This window comes from Falco rusticolus, chromosome 8 (assembly GCF_015220075.1).
Source record: "Falco rusticolus isolate bFalRus1 chromosome 8, bFalRus1.pri, whole genome shotgun sequence".
Taxonomy (NCBI): Eukaryota; Metazoa; Chordata; class Aves; order Falconiformes; family Falconidae; genus Falco; species Falco rusticolus.
The window spans coordinates 10357784-10376436 of NC_051194.1; the positions used below are offsets into that span (position 1 = coordinate 10357784).

The window sequence follows — 18653 nt, forward strand, 5'->3', positions numbered from 1 at the left end:
GTCATGATGGCCCCACAGCTTCCCCTACACCATCAGCAGTGCTGGGAAAACAAGCTCCTCTCACTGCCCCTTGCTGCCGGGCAGGGTGGCACCAGACCTGAGGGCTGGCTCCAGCCCTGCCCTGGCCGGGGGGGCTGCATGGGGTATAGGGGAGCTGGGGGACACTACTGCCAGCAAAAGCACGGTCTGGCCTCAGTGGCGGAGGAAGGAGAGGGATGCATGTCCAGGCAATGCTCTTTATTTTCCCCAGTTTCACACCACAGACGGTACTGAGCAGCACCACGGAGACACGGGGGGACTCTGAGGCTGTGGGGCTGCAGCTGGCTGCAGCAGCGTGGGGCTGGGTAGCCATGCCCCCGTCCCTGGGTGAGCCCTGGGGCTGCCCTGGGCCACCCCTCTGCCTCTGGCAGGCAGTGGTGACAGAGTGGTGACCGAGGACACAGCCAGGAAGGACCCCAGCACGCACGGGCAAAGCAGAGGTCTCCTGGCTGCTGTCAGGGGGCTGTGTCCATTTCAGACTACTGTGTCTGGGACCTCTGGGGACATGGAGCTGCTGAGGATGGGGACCCACCGGGCACAGCCACGTCTGGCAGAGCCAGGCTCAAGGTTACCACCCAGTACAGCTGCCTGCAGAGGTGACAGGCTGGGCACATGCTGGGTACCCACACACCAGGCTGAGATGCTCAGCACCCAGGGGTGCTGCATTCCTCTGGCACCAGGCAGGTCTGCCCCAAGGGCCACGCACCAGCAGCCCAAGCCAGGCCAGGGCAGGGGACCTACAGTGATTTGCTCCTGCGGGTCGCTTCAGCAGCTGCCCACGCAGGGTCTCCCTGCAGGCAGGAGGAAAGCTTCTTTGGCACAACCTGCTGACTCTGCCTCTGCTTGGGGCAGGAACCAGGTGCCCTGCTCCACAACAGCAGTGCTATCGTGGCAGGATCAGACCCAGCCATGCTCACACAAGGCAGACAGTAACAACCTGCCCCGGACACCGGCCGGCAGGGCCATGCTCACCCTCCCTGGGAAGGGTAGACCTGCACATCAACAACGAGGGAAGCCCTGTTCCAGCAGGGTCAGGGACCAGATCCAGCCCTCAGCTCCGGACACGTGTTCCCCTGACCCTGCCAGCCCACAGCACCGGGGTTCAGAGCTGGAGCCTGCCTTGCCACCCCACTCACCCCTCTATCCTGCACACCCTTCAGCTGGAAGGGTGCTTTCCCCACCTGAACAGTCAGCAGGGCTGTGCCAGCATGGCACAGGCAGGATTTGCTGGATGGGCAGCTCTGCCACAGGCAGAGCAGGCAGAGGCACTGAGCAGGACAGTGCCAGGAATGTGTGGGCTGTTGCAAATTGCTTTGCAACAGGTGTTCAAACTACGTACAGGACTCCCTTAATGTGCACCAGGATGCGACCCCACCAAGGGGCATGGCAGCTGCTCAATCACTCACAGCGACACGACACAACAGTTCAGGACAGGAGGTGGATGAATCTGCGGTCCAGGCAGTGTCAGTGGTGCAAGGCAGGGGCTGGTCAGCCCCACGTTGAACCCCGGCGTGGCCCAGGGGTACCACGCACCGGGTGCAGACGTGCAGCAGGACTCATCGGCGCTCATGGTCAACCGGAGGCTGAGCCGGCGTGGGCTCTGCAGGCTGAGGATGGCCGCTTCCTTCAGAGCCTGGGTAAGAGGTTTGGGGCTGATCCGACTGCTTGCAGGCACTGTCATCCTGTCCAGGCAGCTGGAGAAAGTCAGGCAGGACCAGGTCCTCCTTGGAGAGCAGCCCACGCTGGTCATTGGCCCGACAACTCTGGGCACGGTTCAGCAGCTCCACCAGCCCTGGGGGAAATGCAGGTCATGCACCTGAGCCTGGCACTCACGCTCCTGTACTTATACCTCGGCTGCCCTCTCCAGCTGACGTCACCCTGAGTGTGTCCCAGGCACAGCACTTGCACCTCCCTCGTGCTCCACGCCAGCACCTATGGGACACTGCACCTATCCCCAGCAGACTAGGGGCCCTGCATCCCTCACCCGTTTTGCCCCAGCCCCTCAGGTTTCAGACACGCCAAGTCTCACCTTCCAGGTCATACGTGCGACGGTTCAGGTTTGTGGCAGCTGAAGACCGGGGCCGTGAGAAGGAGGAGGACATCTCCCACAGCGTGCCGGGCTCTGCTCCTGTTGGGCTTCCCTCCTGTCATGAGCAGCCCAGGCATCAGTGATGGGGCAAGGAGGCAGCGCTCCCTCAGACCGTGTCCCCATCGCCCTCCCACAGCCTGGCTCCTGCCTTGGCACCCACTGCCCAGCCTCGTGGCATGTGCTGGGGTCGCAGCAGGTCACACCTTCCCCAGGGACCATGGCAGCAGCCGTGGGGACATCTCTGACTGGGACGGTGGGATCTTGAGCTCACCTCGCTCCGGAGTGGGGAGGGGGCAGCTGCAGCCTCAGCACCGTCTGTCACTCGCATGTCTGCAAGGTAAGGGATGCTCAGCGCCCTGGCCCTGGCCCAGCTGGTGACAGGATGGAGCCCACCCCAGGTAGCAGCTGCCAAGGCCAGCAGAAAGCAGCCTGGCCCTGTGAGCGCTCTGTGGGGCCACATGGCTTGGGGGGGGGGGGGGGAGCACAGCTCAGGGAGGAGGACACTCTACCTGCTGGTGTTTCCAGGACAAGCTTCTGAGCAGCCACGGTGCTGACCAGCTTCTCCAGGTCCAGGGCAGCTGGCTCGCCTGGCTGTAACGGGAAGAGCCATCTGGTGTCAGGCTTGCTGCAGCACGGCAAAGGCAGCCAGGCTGAGCTCCCTGGCCCAATCCTGCCAGGTCATGGGCTGCACAGCATGGAGCACACCCACCAGCCCCTCACAGCCCACAGTGGGGTGCCACAGCCCACCTCAAATACCGGTGACCCTCCACAAGCCCACAGGCTGCCCCCAGCATGGACTGCTGCTCCCCACCACCTGGTCACTGCCAGCAGCCCTGGGCCCGAGCCCCAAACCCAGGGACACCCACCCACCGAGCCCCAAACCCAGGCCCCACCCCACCACAGCATCCCAGATGCAGGAGAACTGGGGTCGTGCCCGCAGAGGCTGAGCCCTCACCCACCCGCCGCAGCAGCGCCAGCTCCATGCTCACGCCATACTTCCCCAGCACAGGCTGCAGCGCTTCCCGGATGCGCTTGGTTGACTTCGCTGTGATGCGGATGGTCTTATTGAGGGAGGAGATTTCCAGGCTGTGGAGGGGGAGAAGAGGCTGTCAGCAGGCAAACACGGACAGGCAGGACAAGCAGGGGCAGAGCCGGGGTGTTCAGGACTGCCTGGGGTCTTGGGTGGGTGGCCAAGCGCGATGTAGGCTAGACATTGTGGGCAACAGCATCAGTCCCAAAGCTCCCACTCACTCAAAGCTTATCCTGTTCTCCAGCTTCACCTCCTGGTCCGCCAACACAGAGCACTCCTGGTCCAGCACCAGTGCTTTCTGCAAGAGCCGAACCATCAGGAGAGAGCAGGCGGAGCGGCATGTTGTCCCAGACCAGAGACAGTCCGGCTGGCAGGAGCCCCCTCTCCCCCCTGCTGCCCTACCTGCTCGTTCCCCACCAGGTAGACCTTGATGTCGGGGAGGCTGAAGCCGCGCTTCTCGCATATCCCCGCCAGCATGTCACGGATGGAGTGGCCGGGCCGGACAGAGGCCAGCGAGGCTGTGCCATCGGGCAGGTACACGCAGCAGTACTTCATGGGCTTGGCCGGCAGCTCCGCCTCGCTGCCTCCCAGGCTCTTCCGATGGCTCTGCGGGAGAGATGCAGCAGGATGAGCCTGGCCGGTGGCAGCGTGATGCTGTGGGGCCAGTGCAGAGATGACTCACCTCCGTCCAGGGGCTGGCAGCTGTGCTGGCAGAGGACAGAAAGCCCAGGTCCAGGCTGGCCGAAGAGTTGAGTGAGCCCTGGGACTCCCGCCATAGCGTGGCACTTCCACCGCCTTCTCCCCCCTCTGGGACAGACAGGGGGATGGTGGTGGGGATGACGGGCAAACTTCAGGGGTGGGATGGTCCCTCTGCCCGACTCAGCACAGCACCTACCTGCCCAGGAGGGCTCCCGCCGCTCTCCCTTCCTGAAGGACCGGCGGGGGCTGCGGTTGGCACCACTGCCTGCCATCTCCACACCCACAGGCAGGGACTTGCCCAGCTTCAGCTTCGACTTCTGGGGCAAATGGAGAAGCATCTCAGCATGGGGACGTCTGAGGCTGCCCCTTCCCTTTCCCTGGTCCCCTGGCTGCTTGTCTATCCTCAGCCTGGGGCTGGGTTTGCTCCAAGCAGCAGGGGAAGGGACACAGCACCATTTTCTCAGGCAAATGGACAGGTCCCCAGCCCCTCCTTCCCACCTTGCTCACCTTGCTGAGGTCAGGTGGGGGGCTGCTGCTGCGGGAGTGGGGCCGCAGGTCGGGCAGGGGCTGCCCCTGGCTCTCTGCCCGCAGGCAGGCCTGGTAGAGCGGGGATTTCACGAAGCGTGTGTAGCTGTCAAATTTCATCAGGTTAAAGATCTGCAAAGGGAGAGAGCGAGTGCTTAGGACCCCTGCCCACCTAGATTGCTCCGGCCACTGTCCCATGGCATGGCCCCATGGCAACAGCAGCAATGCTGGGTGATGTGTGGGGTGGTCCTGTGGACCCCATTTGCAGGTGGGGTGGAGCACAGGTGCTGCTCATACCTGGAGCTGCTGGATGCGAAACATGTCTGGGGATGGGGTGGCCAGCACATCCTCCCCAATCCAGGCCTGCTTGTCGATGTTCACGGGACTGACCGAGTGGCTGGAGAGGAACTCATCATAGATCCGCCGCGCTTCCTGGGCCAGCTGGGGGAGCAAGGGGTCAGGCTGAGACCAGGAGCCCCCTCCTCACTACCACCCTGCAGGAAGCCCCTGGCTCACCCCGTGGAGCCACTTGAGCCCTGAGGGGCCAAGTCGCCCCTGGGATCAGCTCAGTACTGGGGCTTCAGGATGGGCACTGGAGCTGGCCACCCCCACTCAGCGCCAGACTCTGGGTGCAATATGCTGGTTTCTCCACAGAGGTACAGCCTGAGGTAGGAACCGACCCCCCCAGCTGTATGGCTCTGTCCTTCCCAGTCTAGTTCTCTGCCCTTGGTCTCTTTTGTCTTCCCAGCAGCATTCTCCACCCAATGGACGCCTTGGGCTGGAAAAGCATGCTTGCTCTGTGGGGTGGGCGGTCCTGGCTGTGGCTTTTCAGATGCATATCACATCCATCTCCTTATTCCTCCCAGCAAGAGCCTTCAGCCAGCCAGCTCAGACTCCCAGAGCAGGGGTCTGCTGGGACCCTGGGACATGCATGCACGACAGCTGTCTCTACCTGTGCCCATCTCCCTCCCAGCAGCTCTGTGGCCCATGATCAGCTGCGCTGTGGCTGTGCAGTGGACAGTACCTGCTGCGTGTCGCTGGCCGGGATCTGCTGGAAGCGCTCGCATGCCTGCCAGAAGTAGACATTTTCGGCACTGAACTCCTTCTTGAGGAACTCCTGTGGGGCAGAGAGAGCTGTTGGCCTGGCTGGCGCTGCACTGTGGGACAGCTGGTTGCCAGTGGCGGATGGGAGCAGGGACCAAGGTCTGGGTGGCAGCGCTCACAGTGAAGTAGGTGACGGCCACGCGGTCCTGCAGCAGCGTCTCAAAGGATTCGGCCCAGCTGACCACAGATCCCTGTGTGGAGCCGCATGTGGCCGGTGGTCCTGGCAGGCTGTTCACACTGTGGTTGCTGCCACGGGCCCTGGAGGCATTTAACTCTGAGAGAGAAAAACAGTCAGAGGGACGCTGCCTGGGTGTCCCCCAGTGTCACTCCCTGTCACCAGCAGTGCTCTGTATCTGCAGCAAGTTCATCCACCCCATTCTGACCGGAGCTGGTGAGCCCTCAGGTAGGGAACATGAGGGGCATCACAGTGGCATCCTCGGTGGATTGAGTGTCATGATGCCACAGCTGGCACTTTCTGGCATGACAGCCCTCCCTGCCAGCACTGGCTGTCCTTCCCTCCCCAGGGTGTCACTGTGACTCCACCTGTGACTCATCTCCCAGAGGAACAAAGCTGATGAGTGGGGAAGGCACCCAGACAGGGAGGGAAAGCGGGGCGGAAGGGGACACAGGGCTCACACAGCATGGAAGGAAGCTTGGAGGATGGGTAGGCGTGCCTGAACTTACCTCCTCCATTCCTCTGGCCATGGCAAAGAACAAACTCAGTGAGAACAGGGCACAGAAAGTCTCATCCCCTCCTCCGGGGAAACCCAAGGTGACCGTGCATTCAAATGGATTCCCTCCTCTAAAAGGTGGAATTTCCCAGGGGCAACCCCAGCTTTTGAACTGGTTTGGCTGGTGAGCAGCTGGGAGCAGAGGGTCATTTGCAAGAGGAGGTAAGGGTATGGAAGTAGGGCTCTCCCATCAAAGCTGGCAGGCACAGTGGAGGCAGCAGGCAGCTGCTTTGCCAGGCTCCCCACCCTCCTCCTCCTGCCCAAAACACGGGGTAACTGCACCCACCATGTGTGCAGGTGGGAACACCAGCCACTGGCACCCTGCGCTGGAAGGATCCTGCAGCAGGGCTGAGAGAGGTGAGTGGGCACCCGAGATATTCAGTGCACAGTAAGAGACATACAGGCAGGCAGACTCCCTCAGGGAACCCAGGGCTGGCTGGTACCCAGGTTCTACCTGCCCTGGGAACCCCCTCAGGCCCCAGCACCCAAGGCTGCCAGCTGAGCAGCAGAAGGGAGGGACAGGCACAATGAGGCCGTGTGGGAGGGATGGGGGGGTACGGCAAGTCCCTGGCAGAGGGCTCAGCCTGGCATCGCGGGGGCCCAGCCATGCACCCGCCGATGTCACAGACTGTGCTCACACAGGATCTGGCTCTCTGCTGGCTCCTTGCCCCTGGCACCAGGCTGGCTGTGGGCTTCCCCCTCCCCTGGAAATGATGCCAGCCTCCCATTCCAGAGCAAAGAGCAGCCTTACCTCCATCTGACACAGCTGGGCCCTGTGGGGGTGGAGAGAAGAGAGGTGAGAGGGGCCACACGGCATCTGCCAGCCCGGTAGAGCAGTACCCGGGGAGCTGGCAGCATCAAGGCAAGCCCAGTCTGAGCCCAGGAGCAAGGGACGTGGGCTGCCAGCAAACACCGCTCTGGTGTTAGCTGCAACCAGGACCACTGCCCCATGGCAGAAGCGGAACACAGGGCTCCCAACTGTGGGCAGTGAGTAGGGCTGGGGTGTTACACGGGGTGTGCAGCTTTCCTCTCACCTCCCATGCATCTACTACCCTGTGGCCAGGCCAGCTATTGGGAAAGGGCAGATGCTATCAGATGTAACCCCGCCACTGCTTGCTGCCTGCTGCCCGGGGAGGAGAGAAGCAGCCTCCACAGCACAGGAAGAGGAGGGGAGAAGGGGAGGGAAGGAAGGACAACCACAGCCCTAGGCAGGCAAGCTGCCTGCTCCCTTCTTCCTCGGGGCCTGGGGCTACTGGAGGACAGATGCCCAAAACCAGGGACTGGGTGCTGCCAGCCCAGGGTGCAGCAGGACAAGGTGCCCTGCAGCACCTGCTGGGCTGCCCCAGATGCCAGCTGCAGGGATGTGGTACTCCAGGACCCACAGAAAGCAGTGAGATGGGCAGAGCCTTCACAGTCAAAGCCCAGCCAAGCACACCCTGCGTGGCACTGCTTCTCATTGCCTGCCTGGGGCCACACAGAAGTGGTGTCCTTGACCTGGCCAGCCAATGCCCCCACCATGCCAGCCCCACACACCCCAGAGTACTCTGCACAGCTCCAGCCTGTCCCCATCCCAGCCCCACATACCCCAGTCCCACTATCCCACCCCTGCCTGTCTCTGCTACCCCACCCCACAGGCCACTGCCATGCCCCTTACCCCAGCCCCACACATCCCAGCCCTGCCTGCCCATTACCCCAGCCCCACATACAGCTATCCTGCCAGCTCTTTGCTCTTCCCCATCCATCCCTGCTGCCCACACCCACATAGCTCTGCCCTGCCTGTGCCACTCAGCCTCACACATACCAGCACTGCTGACCCCTGTTATCCCATCCCCATATGTCACTGCTTGGCCATTACCCCAGTGCCATACATCCCCACTTATATCACTGTCTCAGCCTCATAAACCCCTGCCTGCTTGTTACCCCAGCCCCATACGTCCTTGCCTGCCTGCTACCGAGCCCCATATACTGCTGCCATCCCTAACACCCCTCTACATGTCTGCCTGCTTTGGATACCCAAGCCCCACTCTTCCCTGCCTGCCCAATACTCAGCCCCACAGCCCCTGCCTGCCTGTTATATACCCCACACCCCTCTGCCTGCCCAGGACCCAGCTGCACAGCACCCTGCCTGCCTGTAATCCAGCCCCACACCTCCTGCCTGCCTGTTATCCTCTCCACATCCCTCTGCCTGCTTGGTACCTGGCCCCATACATCCCTCTGCCTGCCCATTGCCCCCTCCACAACCCCCCGCCTGCCTGCTACCCAGCCCCACAGCCCCTGCCTGCCCAGTACCCGGCCCCACACAGCCCCTACCTGCCTGGTACCCAGCCCCATACATCCCTCTGCCTGCCTGTTATCCCTTCCACAACCCCCTGCCTGCCCAGTACCTGGCCCCACACAGCTCCTGACTGCCTGCTACACAATCCCACAGCCCCTGCCTGCCTGGTACCCAGCCCCATATATCCCTCTGCCTGCCCGTTATCCCCTCCACATCCCCTGCCTGCCCGGTACCCGGCCCCATACATCCCTCTGCCTGCCCGTTATCCCCTCCACATCCCCTGCCTGCCCGGTACCCAGCCCAAAGCCCCTGCCTGCCCGGTACCCGGCCTCGCGCCGTGCCGCCGGGCGGGGCAGCCCCGAGGGATGGAGACCGGCGCCCCGGGCCGGGACTCACCATGCGGCCGTTGTGGACCAGCAGCAGCTTGGCCTTGCCCTGCATGCCTGGCACCGCCCGGCCGAGCGCGCTACCGGCGCGGCCCGCGGCCCCGCAGCATCCCCGGCCGGCGGCGCGGCGCGGCTCTCCCGGCCCGGCCCGGCCCGGCCCGGCGCTCCCCGGCACTACCGCTTTCGGCTGCCACAGGAAGTGTCGCCATGGCAACCGAGACCGCAGCGGGGGGAGCGGAGCCGCCCTCCCGCCCCGCTGCCGCTGCCGCCACCGCCACCGGCCCCGGCACCGCCCCGCTGGGCACTGGCTCCAGCTCCGGGCCAGGAGGCGCCGCGGCCCCGCCGCACCCCGGTCCCCATCCCGGTCTTTGTCTCCATCTGCATCTGCATCCGTGACCCCATCCCCATCGGCATCCCCGTTCCCATCCGCAGCTACATCCCCCTCCGAATCCCCATCCCCATCCCCCTCCGAATCCCCAACCCCATCCCCCTCAGCGCCCATCCAGCACGGCCTGTGCCACCTCGGGGTCACCGCACCATCACCACGGCTCCCGGCAGCCCGGGCAGCCCAGAGGGGCTCCTCCTGGGCGTCACATCACCCCGGGGAGGTGGGATGCAGGGGCAGGTGGGCATCAACACCCCCAACACACCCTGCCACCAGCCTGGTGCTGCTTGCCCTAGTCACACCCGGCTGGGCGCGCAGCTGCCCCCCAGCCCTGCACCACGCAGTGGGTCTGGGGGTGCCCCAGGCGTTTGGGGGGAGCTGCCACAGATGCCGGCGGAGCCTGGCAGGGAGGAGCGGTGGACGTGCAGCTTGGAGTCACCAAACTGATGCCTAAGCAGTTTTGCCCATTTCCTAAGGTTGGGGTTCCATCTTGATCAGCAACCACAAACCAGTTGAGGATATTTTAGGATATTTGTTAGGAAATGTAAGTAACTAACAGTTACAGGATAAACCGCACAGCACCATGGCAACCCACTCATGGAAATGCTAATAACTGGGACGTAAGGTGGGTGATTAACCTATCAAAAGCAGAACCCTAACATTAAGTTGGGTGCAGATCTATGCAGAGAAAAATGAAGTGTTCCCACCGTGAACATGCACAAAAGCGGTGTGGCATTAGCAGCCCTGGCAGGGTCTCAGGGCAGGGGGTAGTGGAGGGTGGCTCCCGCTGCTGCCCCTCTGCCCCCCACTGCAGCACGGAGCAGCAGTGGAGCGGGGGGCAATCGTGCTTCTCCCCTTCCCTTTGTCGGAGCATAGCTGTGTTGTTTGGCTTGGCTTTGCAACAGGAGTTATAAATAAAAATGTCTCACCAAGAGTGCGTGACTCATGGTCCTCACCACAAGGATAACCTCTCTGCTAGGAAACCTGATCCAAGGACTGAACTGCTGCATGCAAGAATCAAAGATTGCTTAATTAATATATTTAATCCAAATGGTGAACAGATGAATCCCTCACCCCACCTGGGCTGGAGTGGGCTGCTGGGGAAGGTGCCTGTGCCCTTCTGGACCCCTGTCCTATGCCATCCCCAACCCCTGGCTGCTGATGGCCCAGTCCTTGACCTGCTCCAGGGCTGGGTGGTTTCCCTCAGATGGCAGCAGGGAGCTGTGGCAGTGGCTGACGTGGCCTCGAGCTGCTCCAGCCTCAGCGTTACCTCCTGCCACCCTCCGAGGGGGCAGCTGGTGGGTGCTGGCGTTGCCTCACCCTGCTTGGGCGGGATGTGGGGATGTGCAGAGGCATGACCTCTTGCTCCGGAGGCTGTGTCAGCCCTGTACACCAGGACACAGCCATGCCTTGGCCTGCCTCCACTGCCTGGGCAGCGTGCAGCGTCCCCCTTTGGAGGCTGCAGTGCCTCTCCCGGGATCACACGCTGGCTGCAGGGCTCCAGCCCACTGCCACGCTGTGCCTGCCATGATGCCAGTGGTGCTCGGGTACCGCAACCTCCTGCAGTACTGCCATCCCCGGGCCGGATCCTGGCCCCATGGGGAGAGCGATGCCCTGTGCCCCAGTGCCCCAGCCAGGTGGAACCCGGTTTATCCTGGGGGTAGGCGATGGCGGGGTGACAGTGGGGTGACAGCTGGCTGGGGGATTTGCCGAGGGCATTATTTAATGCTGTGGGTAAATGGAGAAACAGCAGCTAATTCTGGAGCCCGTAATCCTCTTCCTCCCCCGGGGATGGGGAGTGTGCCAGTCACGCAGCCGCCGGCAGGCCCCGGGGACAAGCCCCTGGCAGCTCCCCAGGTGTGCCGCAGGCTGGAGTGACTCCCCAGACCATGGGTGATGTGCAGAAGGTAAGTGGGGTCTGGTGACATTTTGCCTGTGCCAGGATGGGTGGTGTGCCAGCACCAGCTCCCAAGCTGTGGTGCTGGGCGGGCTGGCAGAGCAGGACCAGGGCTTTACCCTGGGCATGTCCCCACAGAGCGCCCAGGAGCTGGCAGGGCTCCCAGGGCAGGGACAGCACACCTGGGGCGGAGATTGGGGCTGGGCGGATCGGCCGTGGGTCACCCCGACCCTGGACACCTTGGGGACCAAGCCCTGGCGCTCGCTCAGGCCATAGGCACAGGGTACCCATGGCCGACAGTGCACCCAGCTCTCCTCCCCAAAACGATGGTGCTCGGCAGCACCCCAGCACCCCGCACCCCCAGGGGCTGCTCTCCGTCATCCAGAAGTTGAAGGGTTCCCCGGAGCAGGAGCTCCGCATCGTCCTGTTGGGGCTGGACAATGCGGGGAAGACCACGCTGCTGAAACGCCTGGCGTCTGAGGAGGTCAGCACCATCACGCCCACCCAGGTAGGTGCTGCTGGGGGCCACGGGCAGTGGGAGGGCGGCAGGTCCTACCCTTCCCTTGGGTGATGCTGGTGTTTGTGTCCCTGCACAGGGCTTCAATATAAAGAGCGTTCATTCACATGGCTTCAAGCTAAACGTCTGGGACATTGGGGGGCAACGCTCCATCCGCCCATACTGGAGGAAGTATCTGGGCAGCACAGATCTGCTGGTGAGTGGGGCAGCTGCCCCCAGCCCCCCTCAGCCCCATGTGCGGAAAGCTGTGCTCTTTGTGCGGGGCCCTGTACCCCAGCGGACGCATGCGGCCCCTGCAGAAGGCAGGGGGCTGTGCAGCCAGGCGAGGAGGAGCTGCTGACTGTCCCTTTTGTCCCCATGGCAGATTTATGTCATTGACAGCGCAGACCAGAAGCGTTTTGAGGAGACAGGGCAGGTATGAGGGGGCCAGTGGAGGGTGGCTGTGGGGTCCTGGGGCTTGGGTCCATCTGGCACCAGTTCTTTGAGGATAGGGAGCAATGCTGCTGTGGAGGCCAAGCTGTCCCCGGAGCTATGTGGGAAGGGCTCATGATCAGAGTCTTGGCACGCAGAGTCACCCCCCTCTATAGCAATTAGTGCCCAGCAGCTCTCCCCAAGCCGGGTGCCAAGCACCAGGGGTACCCAGCACAGGGGCGACTGTCCTGGTGAGAGCGATCCCTCAGCAGCCAGCCCTCCTGCCACCTCGTCAGCACCAGGTTTGCAATATGACCAAGCTAAGGTTTGCAAGTAGTGAAATCAGAGTTATAAACCCTAGGAATGAAGCTGAAGAGGGGAAAGTGAGACTCCGAGTGCCAGTCTCGGCAGCTGTACCGGCACCAGACGGCGGTGTGGGTGTGCCAGACAGCACAGGGCTAGCAGCAGCCTCCCGTAGCTGCCCTTTGCCCAAGGCTTTCAGTGCTGGGAGCACTTCAGCCCTCAGGTAGTCCTGCGTGTGGCTCCCAGGCTCTCTTCAGGGCACATGTAGCTTCAGGGGTGCATGTCTGTGTCTCAGGATGTTGAGACCTCACAGCCGCTTTGGCTACAGTAAGAGCACCAGAGAGAGGAAAGTGAGGTGCTTTGGGGGACAGAGGTGCACCAGCCTGCCCCGGTCAGCTCAGGCAAGTGGCCCAGCAGCTTGATGGAGGAGCGCAGCAGTGAGCAGCAGCACTGGGAGATGGCTTTCTCTTGGCAGGAGCTGGCAGAGCTCACCGAGGATGAGTCCCTCATGGGGGTCCCGCTGCTGGTGTTTGCCAACAAGCAGGACCTAGTGACTGCAGCACCTGCAGCTGAAATCGCAGAAGGGCTGAGCCTCCACACCTACCGGGACCGGGAATGGCAGATCCAGGCCTGCTCAGCCTTGTCTGGGGAAGGAGTGCAGGTAGAGATGGGGGCCTGCAGGCTCTGCAGAGGTGGGAGAGGAGCTAGGGATCTGTCATGTTCTTGGGGCTATGCTCACGTATCTCCTTTCCCTCCAGGATGGGATGAACTGGATTTCCAGCCAGATCATGAACAGGAAGAAGTGAGAGCTGCAAAGTGCCAGACAGGACTGAGCTGCAGGTCCCTGAGCCATGGCCAACCCCCCTGGTCCCTAGACTCCCCCAAAAGGCTCGGCTAGGCCTTGAGACTCAGACTGCCATGCTCAGGTGGGCTTCCCACCCAGTCTTTCGCTAATCAGACAGCTTCCCCTCTCCCTGCCTCCTGGGCTTCCATGGGCTCCTCACACCCCCTGACCCTCCTGCAGTCCCGGTATTGTTGGAGGGAAGCACATGTCCCACTGTGTCTAGGGCTTGCACATCTCCAAAATGAGAACCTGCTTGGGACTCATCCATCCACCCCGCACGGGACTCATCCATGCTGATACACCCTGCAGAGGCTGCTGCAACAAACACACTGCCCAGGGCACGCTGAGCTCCCCACCACAAGCACCAGCTACACCCTCAGACATGGCACATACAGCCCACTGAATGGTGTGTGTTCCCCTTCGCTCATGTATGATGTGACTGGTGCTGCCCCAGTCATGGCAGATGGCTCAGGAAAGCCTCAGCTCAGCATCTTCCGCTGGCCAGAGGAGCTCCCACGCGTGCACAGGACCCGAACAAGCACAAAGACACAGAGAGGACCCAGCTGGGCAGTCGCCAATCAAGGGGTTTCACTGCCTGGTGCCAGCCCTGGCTGCAGCCACATGCACATGCCTCTGAGAGGGGCTGATCTGCAAGAGCTGCTGGGAAGTGTGTGGCCCACATGCACCGGGGCTGGCGCTCCTATTGCCCTGCTGAAGACGGCCCTTCCGAGGGCTGGAAGATGCAGCTCCCTGGCCATCACAACTGCAGTGCCAGGTGCCCGCGCCGCTGGGGATGGGTGGGAGACAAGCCAGAGCGGGGCGGGGGACCTTCTGCTGGGCCAGGCCCCAAGCCGCAGCCCTGCCTGCCCGTAGGCCGCACTGCCCGCAGACAGGCAGCCCTGCGGCCCACAATAAAGCCGCCCATGACCTCCACGCTGCCTCGGCCAGTCCTTCCCGCGGCGCTGGGACGGCGCTGCCCTCTGTCTCGCCGCGCTGCGGCCCGGCGAGGCCTGCGGGGACCGCGGCCGTGCCCCGACCCCAGCGCCTGGCGCCATCTTGCGTAGCGTTGCCATGGCGACGGGCTGCCGACGCGGGTCACGTGTCCCGTGGACGCCGCCGCGTCGCGCACGTGACCGGCACGGGGCGGGAAAGCGGACTACAGCTCCCGGCGTGCACTGCGCAGGCGCGCGGCACGCAGCATGCCGGGAGGCGCTCTGCCGCACCTCCTCCCTCCCACCCGCCCGCTCAAAGCACGGCGGGAGATGCGCACCGCCCCGGCCCCGCCCCCTCCCCTGCCATAGGCGGGCAGGGTTGACGAGCGCTCGCGGAGGCGGGAACGCGGAGGTGTGGGGGTTTCTGATTGGCGCTGCGGGCGGCCGTTCCTGGGCGGGGCCAGGGGCGGGGGCGGTGCGCCGGAAGGCGGAAGCGGAGGATGGCGGCGGGTGCGGGCGGGCTGCTGGTGGCCGCGGCGCTGCTGCTGTTGGCGGTGGCCGGGCCGCGCCCGGCCCCCGCCGAGCTCACAGATGGCAACAGTGAACATCTGAAACGGGAGCACTCGCTGATGAAGCCGTATCAGGGTAAGCGCGGGGCCGGCCGGGCGGGCGGGCCGGCCGTCCTGCAGCGGCCGGGGTTGAACCGCGCTCTCCCTGCCCCTTCTCAGGCGCGGGCTCCGCCGCGATGCCGCTGTGGGACTTCCAGGGCAGCACCATGGTCACCAGCCAGTACGTCCGCCTGACGCCCGACGAGCGCAGCCGCGAGGGCTCCATCTGGAACCGCGTGGTGAGAGCCTGGGCAGAGGCCAGCGGAGCGGCGGGGGCACGGGGGGAGACCGCCGGGGGCCCGGGGTGGCCCCAGTGCCTCTCTCGGCTCTTGCCCTGACGCTGCTGGGCCGTCTCTCCACACAGCCCTGCTTCCTCAAGGACTGGGAGCTCCACGTCCACTTCAAGATCCACGGAGCCGGCAAGAAGAACCTGCACGGGGACGGCCTGGCGCTATGGTACACGCAGGAGCGCCTGGTGCCAGGTACGGTGCGCAGCCAGGGGCCGCCTGGCCGGGCTGAGGCCTTGTCAGCGCTCACAGGTGCCCTGGGGCAGCCCAGGGAGTTGCCCCTGTCCTGGTTTCTCGCCAGGGAGGGCGTTTGAGCTTGCCTCTGCTGGTTTCACTGGATTGGGGTGGTGTGTCCTGCTTGTTCATCCCAGGGAACAGGTGTCCCTCAGTCATCTGCCTGGCAATAAACGTCTCTTACAGCTCTTTTCAATAGAAGTCTCTGAGCACAAATTCTGTCAGAGAACCTTCTGTTTCCAATGTTCTGCCCTGTTCCAGGTCCTGTCTTTGGCAGCAAGGACAATTTTCATGGACTGGCTATTTTCCTGGATACATATCCCAATGATGAAGCAGCAGAGGTGAGTAGTTCAGGGAGCTCATTCGGTGCCGAGAAGGGTGTTTCTTCACGGCTTCACACTCAAACCAAGGAAAAGTCTCTCTTTACATGGGAGTGCACTGCTCTTCCTGTCGTTGGAGGTGGTAAAGGGAAGAGTTTGTATGTGCATTAATGGAGATAGAATGTCCGTGCTCCATCTTCTGCTGTTGCTGACTACGCAGATGTTTCCCGGGCCTCTTCCCTGCTGCTTAAGAGGGTGGCACAGGCCTGGTGTAAAGTGTGCACCATCTATGAAGTAAAGTTAGAGGAATCAGCCTAAGAGTATATGCATCCTGAGTGTCATTTCCTGAGCTTCTCTGTGTTTTGGTTGCTCTTCCCATGTTGTTTCTGGCCTTATTATCTTTGCAATCTGGGGGTCTCTAGAAGAGAAACTCCTGGGCTGGCTTTTTGTTCCAGAATTCCCTGTGGCCAAAATACAGATCAGTCCCATGGGGGCTGGTGGTCGTTTTCTTCTGTCCTCCTCTGTGTTTGTGGATCTCATTATGGCACAGTCAGCAAACTTCTAGTGAGATCTACTGCATGAGAAACTTGACGCTTAAGTCATAAAGCACCTGGACATGACCCATCTCCCTGTTGTCTTGATGCTGACTGGGAGGTGAATTCTTGCCTCCCAGTTGGCCTCTCCTGGTGTACATAATCTACTGACTACAAAGCCCTGAGTGTGGTTATGCTGCTGTCGTGGTTTTGTCTGGGATAGGGTTAATTTTCTTCCGGCTTAATTGAGATTTCTTCCTGTTCTGGGTCTTGTGCTCTGTTCTTGCACTTACTTGCCTGGGCTTATGAAGGGGGATTGATACAGAAGGTCAGAAGTGGTTGCTCTGCTTTAGCCAGAGCAAGGTCTTGCTCAGTTTAGAAGCAGCTTTATGTAGAAAAGGAGCTTCGATTTCGCTGTTCTGCCCTCCATCCCTGAGCGTGCAGCAAAGCATGTGGCTCTGTTTTCATGCCTTGCTGAGATACTGTTCTTGCTGAGATTTCTGACCAGGCAGGGGAAGGTGGCTCTTGGTCTGCAGCTCAAAGGCGCCTGCAGCCTGAAAGCAACAGCGCTTTCCTCACTGCAGCATGTGTTCCCGTATATCTCTGCAATGGTTAATAATGGCTCCCTGACGTACGACCACAGTAAGGATGGGCGCTGGACGGAGCTGGCGGGGTGCACCGCTGACCTTCGGAACCAGAACCATGACACTTTCCTGGCAATTCGGTACTCCCGAGGTCGCCTGACGGTGAGATATGGTGGACACCTTCTGCAGGATCTCTCATGCACGTTAGATGGGGCAGTGCTGAGGGGTGGGTGTTGCTGTATCAGTCAGTAGGTGACCTGGAGATGGTTTTCCAGGCTTGACCACCTGCCCCTCCTGCATGTCTGGCTCCAAAAGAGCTGCAGGTGAGCAGGTAGTGGCATGGGTTCCTGGCGTGACGCTCCCCTGGTCTTGCAGGTGATGACTGATGTGGAAGACAAGAACGAATGGAAGAACTGCATTGACATTGCAGGGGTGCAGCTGCCAACCGGCTACTTCTTTGGTGCTTCTGCTGGCACTGGAGATTTGTCTGGTGAGAGGGGGCTTTGCTTACAGGAACACATGCTGCTTGAGCCTGGACTGTAACACTGTGGATGCACTGGATGGCTTTGATGGCTTCCTTTTGCCAAATTGTACACCAGGCTCTTGAAACCCTCTTGGGTAGGGACCTGTGGCCTGGGAAAGGAGGCACCTGAAAAGCTAACATCTCAAATTGCAGGTTGATACCTGGGGTGTGAGGGTGGCTTGAGAGGGAGGGAGACCTAGACCTGGCAGAGCACAGTCCTAGACGTGCTCCGAGTGCCTGGACATCTCTCTGAGCTTCTGATGGTGCTTGGTGCTGATGGTTGTTTCCTAGACAATCACGACATTATCTCGATGAAGCTATTCCAGCTCATGGTAGAGCACCCTCTAGAAGATGAGACCGTTGACTGGACCAAGATTGAGCCTAGTGTCAGCCTCCTTAAATCGCCCAAAGGTGAGTCTCTGGGCCTTGGAAACCTTTTGGTGTGGAGAATTGGGATGTCAGGGCTGCCCTCTTAAAGGCCCGCTGAAAGGTGTCAGACACCCTGTGAGACTGCAGGAACTGAGGCTGGGTTGGTCTCTGTAGCTGTTCTTTTCCTTGCAGACAATGTGGATGACCCAACGGGGAATTTCCGAAGTGGGCCTCTGACAGGCTGGAAGGTGTTCCTGCTCCTGCTCTGCGCACTGCTGGGCATCATTGTCTGCGCCGTGGTGGGAGCTGTGGTCTTCCAGAAACGCCAGGAGCGGAACAAACGTTTCTACTAGTGGAAGACCTGGGCTGTGCCCTGTGCCCAAACCCATCTTTTCTATGGGGAGCTGTAAAAACTGTGGTTTCTAAAAGCTGTTTCTGAGAAATATCAGAAGTATTTTCTTATCTGTCTGTTTGGCTGTAACCCCTGCCCGGTCCTTGGTGTCCGGTAGGTTGGACTGCGGTGGGTGATGCCCCCTGGGCCACCCCCCCCCCCCCCCCCCGGGCTGTGGCAAAGGTGTCTGGAGGTTGCTCCCCTCTTTTTCCAGCGCTCCCCCTGCCAGACAGGACCTGCGGGGGGTGAGAAGCGGCGGCTGTGACCGGGAGGGGGCTGCGAGCGGGGCATTAAAGGACTGACACCACCTGCGGCTCTGGCTGTGTTTGTGGGAGGGGGGTTAGGACGGCCCGGGAGGGGGGGCTGAGAGAGAGCTGGGGCGGGGGACGCCCTAGGAGGCGGGGGCTGAGAGAGAGCTGGGGGGTTTGCGGAGGATGCCCCGGGAGGGGGGGGTTGGGGGGGGGGGGGCGCGACTGAGGATGCCCCGGGAGGGGGGTGGTGGTGGGGGCGTGGGGGGCTGAGGATGCCCCGGGAGGGGGGTGGTGGTGGGGGGCTGAGGATGCCCCGGGAGGGGGGCTGAGAGAGCTGGGGGGTGGTGATGGAGGTAGGACGCCCCGGGAGGGGGGCGCTGAGAGAC

At 62.1% G+C, this 18653-nt stretch overlaps 3 protein-coding genes across 7 annotated transcripts; 2 read left to right on the forward strand and 1 right to left on the reverse strand.

The window, feature by feature from the left end:
* Window positions 1-1567: 1567 nt before the first annotated feature.
* RGS14 (regulator of G protein signaling 14) lies at window positions 1568-9092 on the reverse strand. The gene is made up of 15 exons (XM_037398514.1): window positions 8889-9092; window positions 6969-6990; window positions 5606-5760; window positions 5407-5499; window positions 4680-4823; window positions 4365-4514; window positions 4054-4174; window positions 3841-3965; window positions 3561-3764; window positions 3380-3456; window positions 3088-3214; window positions 2638-2719; window positions 2400-2458; window positions 2069-2183; window positions 1568-1831 (listed from the first exon to the last, which is right to left on the reverse strand). Exons 1-15 carry the CDS (start codon window positions 8931-8933, stop codon window positions 1596-1598), a joined length of 1755 nt encoding a protein of 584 aa, XP_037254411.1. The 5' UTR covers window positions 8934-9092; the 3' UTR covers window positions 1568-1595.
* Window positions 9093-11038: 1946 nt separating this feature from the next.
* Window positions 11039-14184, forward strand: LOC119153026 (ADP-ribosylation factor-like protein 3). 5 transcript variants are annotated; one of them, XM_037398924.1, is made up of 6 exons: window positions 11039-11170; window positions 11501-11668; window positions 11757-11873; window positions 12042-12092; window positions 12867-13052; window positions 13150-14184. In XM_037398924.1, exons 1-6 carry the CDS (start codon window positions 11153-11155, stop codon window positions 13195-13197), a joined length of 588 nt encoding a protein of 195 aa, XP_037254821.1. In that variant the 5' UTR covers window positions 11039-11152; the 3' UTR covers window positions 13198-14184. The 5 variants fall into 5 exon arrangements, with proteins under 5 accessions (XP_037254821.1, XP_037254822.1, XP_037254818.1 ...); XM_037398925.1 differs by having other exon boundaries at window positions 11055-11170; window positions 11525-11668; XM_037398922.1 differs by having other exon boundaries at window positions 11075-11170; window positions 11299-11668.
* Window positions 14185-14641: 457 nt separating this feature from the next.
* Window positions 14642-18323, forward strand: LMAN2 (lectin, mannose binding 2). The gene is made up of 8 exons (XM_037398435.1): window positions 14642-14812; window positions 14896-15014; window positions 15140-15257; window positions 15558-15637; window positions 16734-16895; window positions 17109-17223; window positions 17548-17667; window positions 17818-18323. The coding sequence occupies exons 1-8, from the start codon at window positions 14668-14670 to the stop codon at window positions 17976-17978; spliced, it is 1020 nt and encodes a 339-aa protein (XP_037254332.1). The 5' UTR covers window positions 14642-14667; the 3' UTR covers window positions 17979-18323.
* The last annotated feature ends 330 nt before the right edge of the window (window positions 18324-18653 follow it).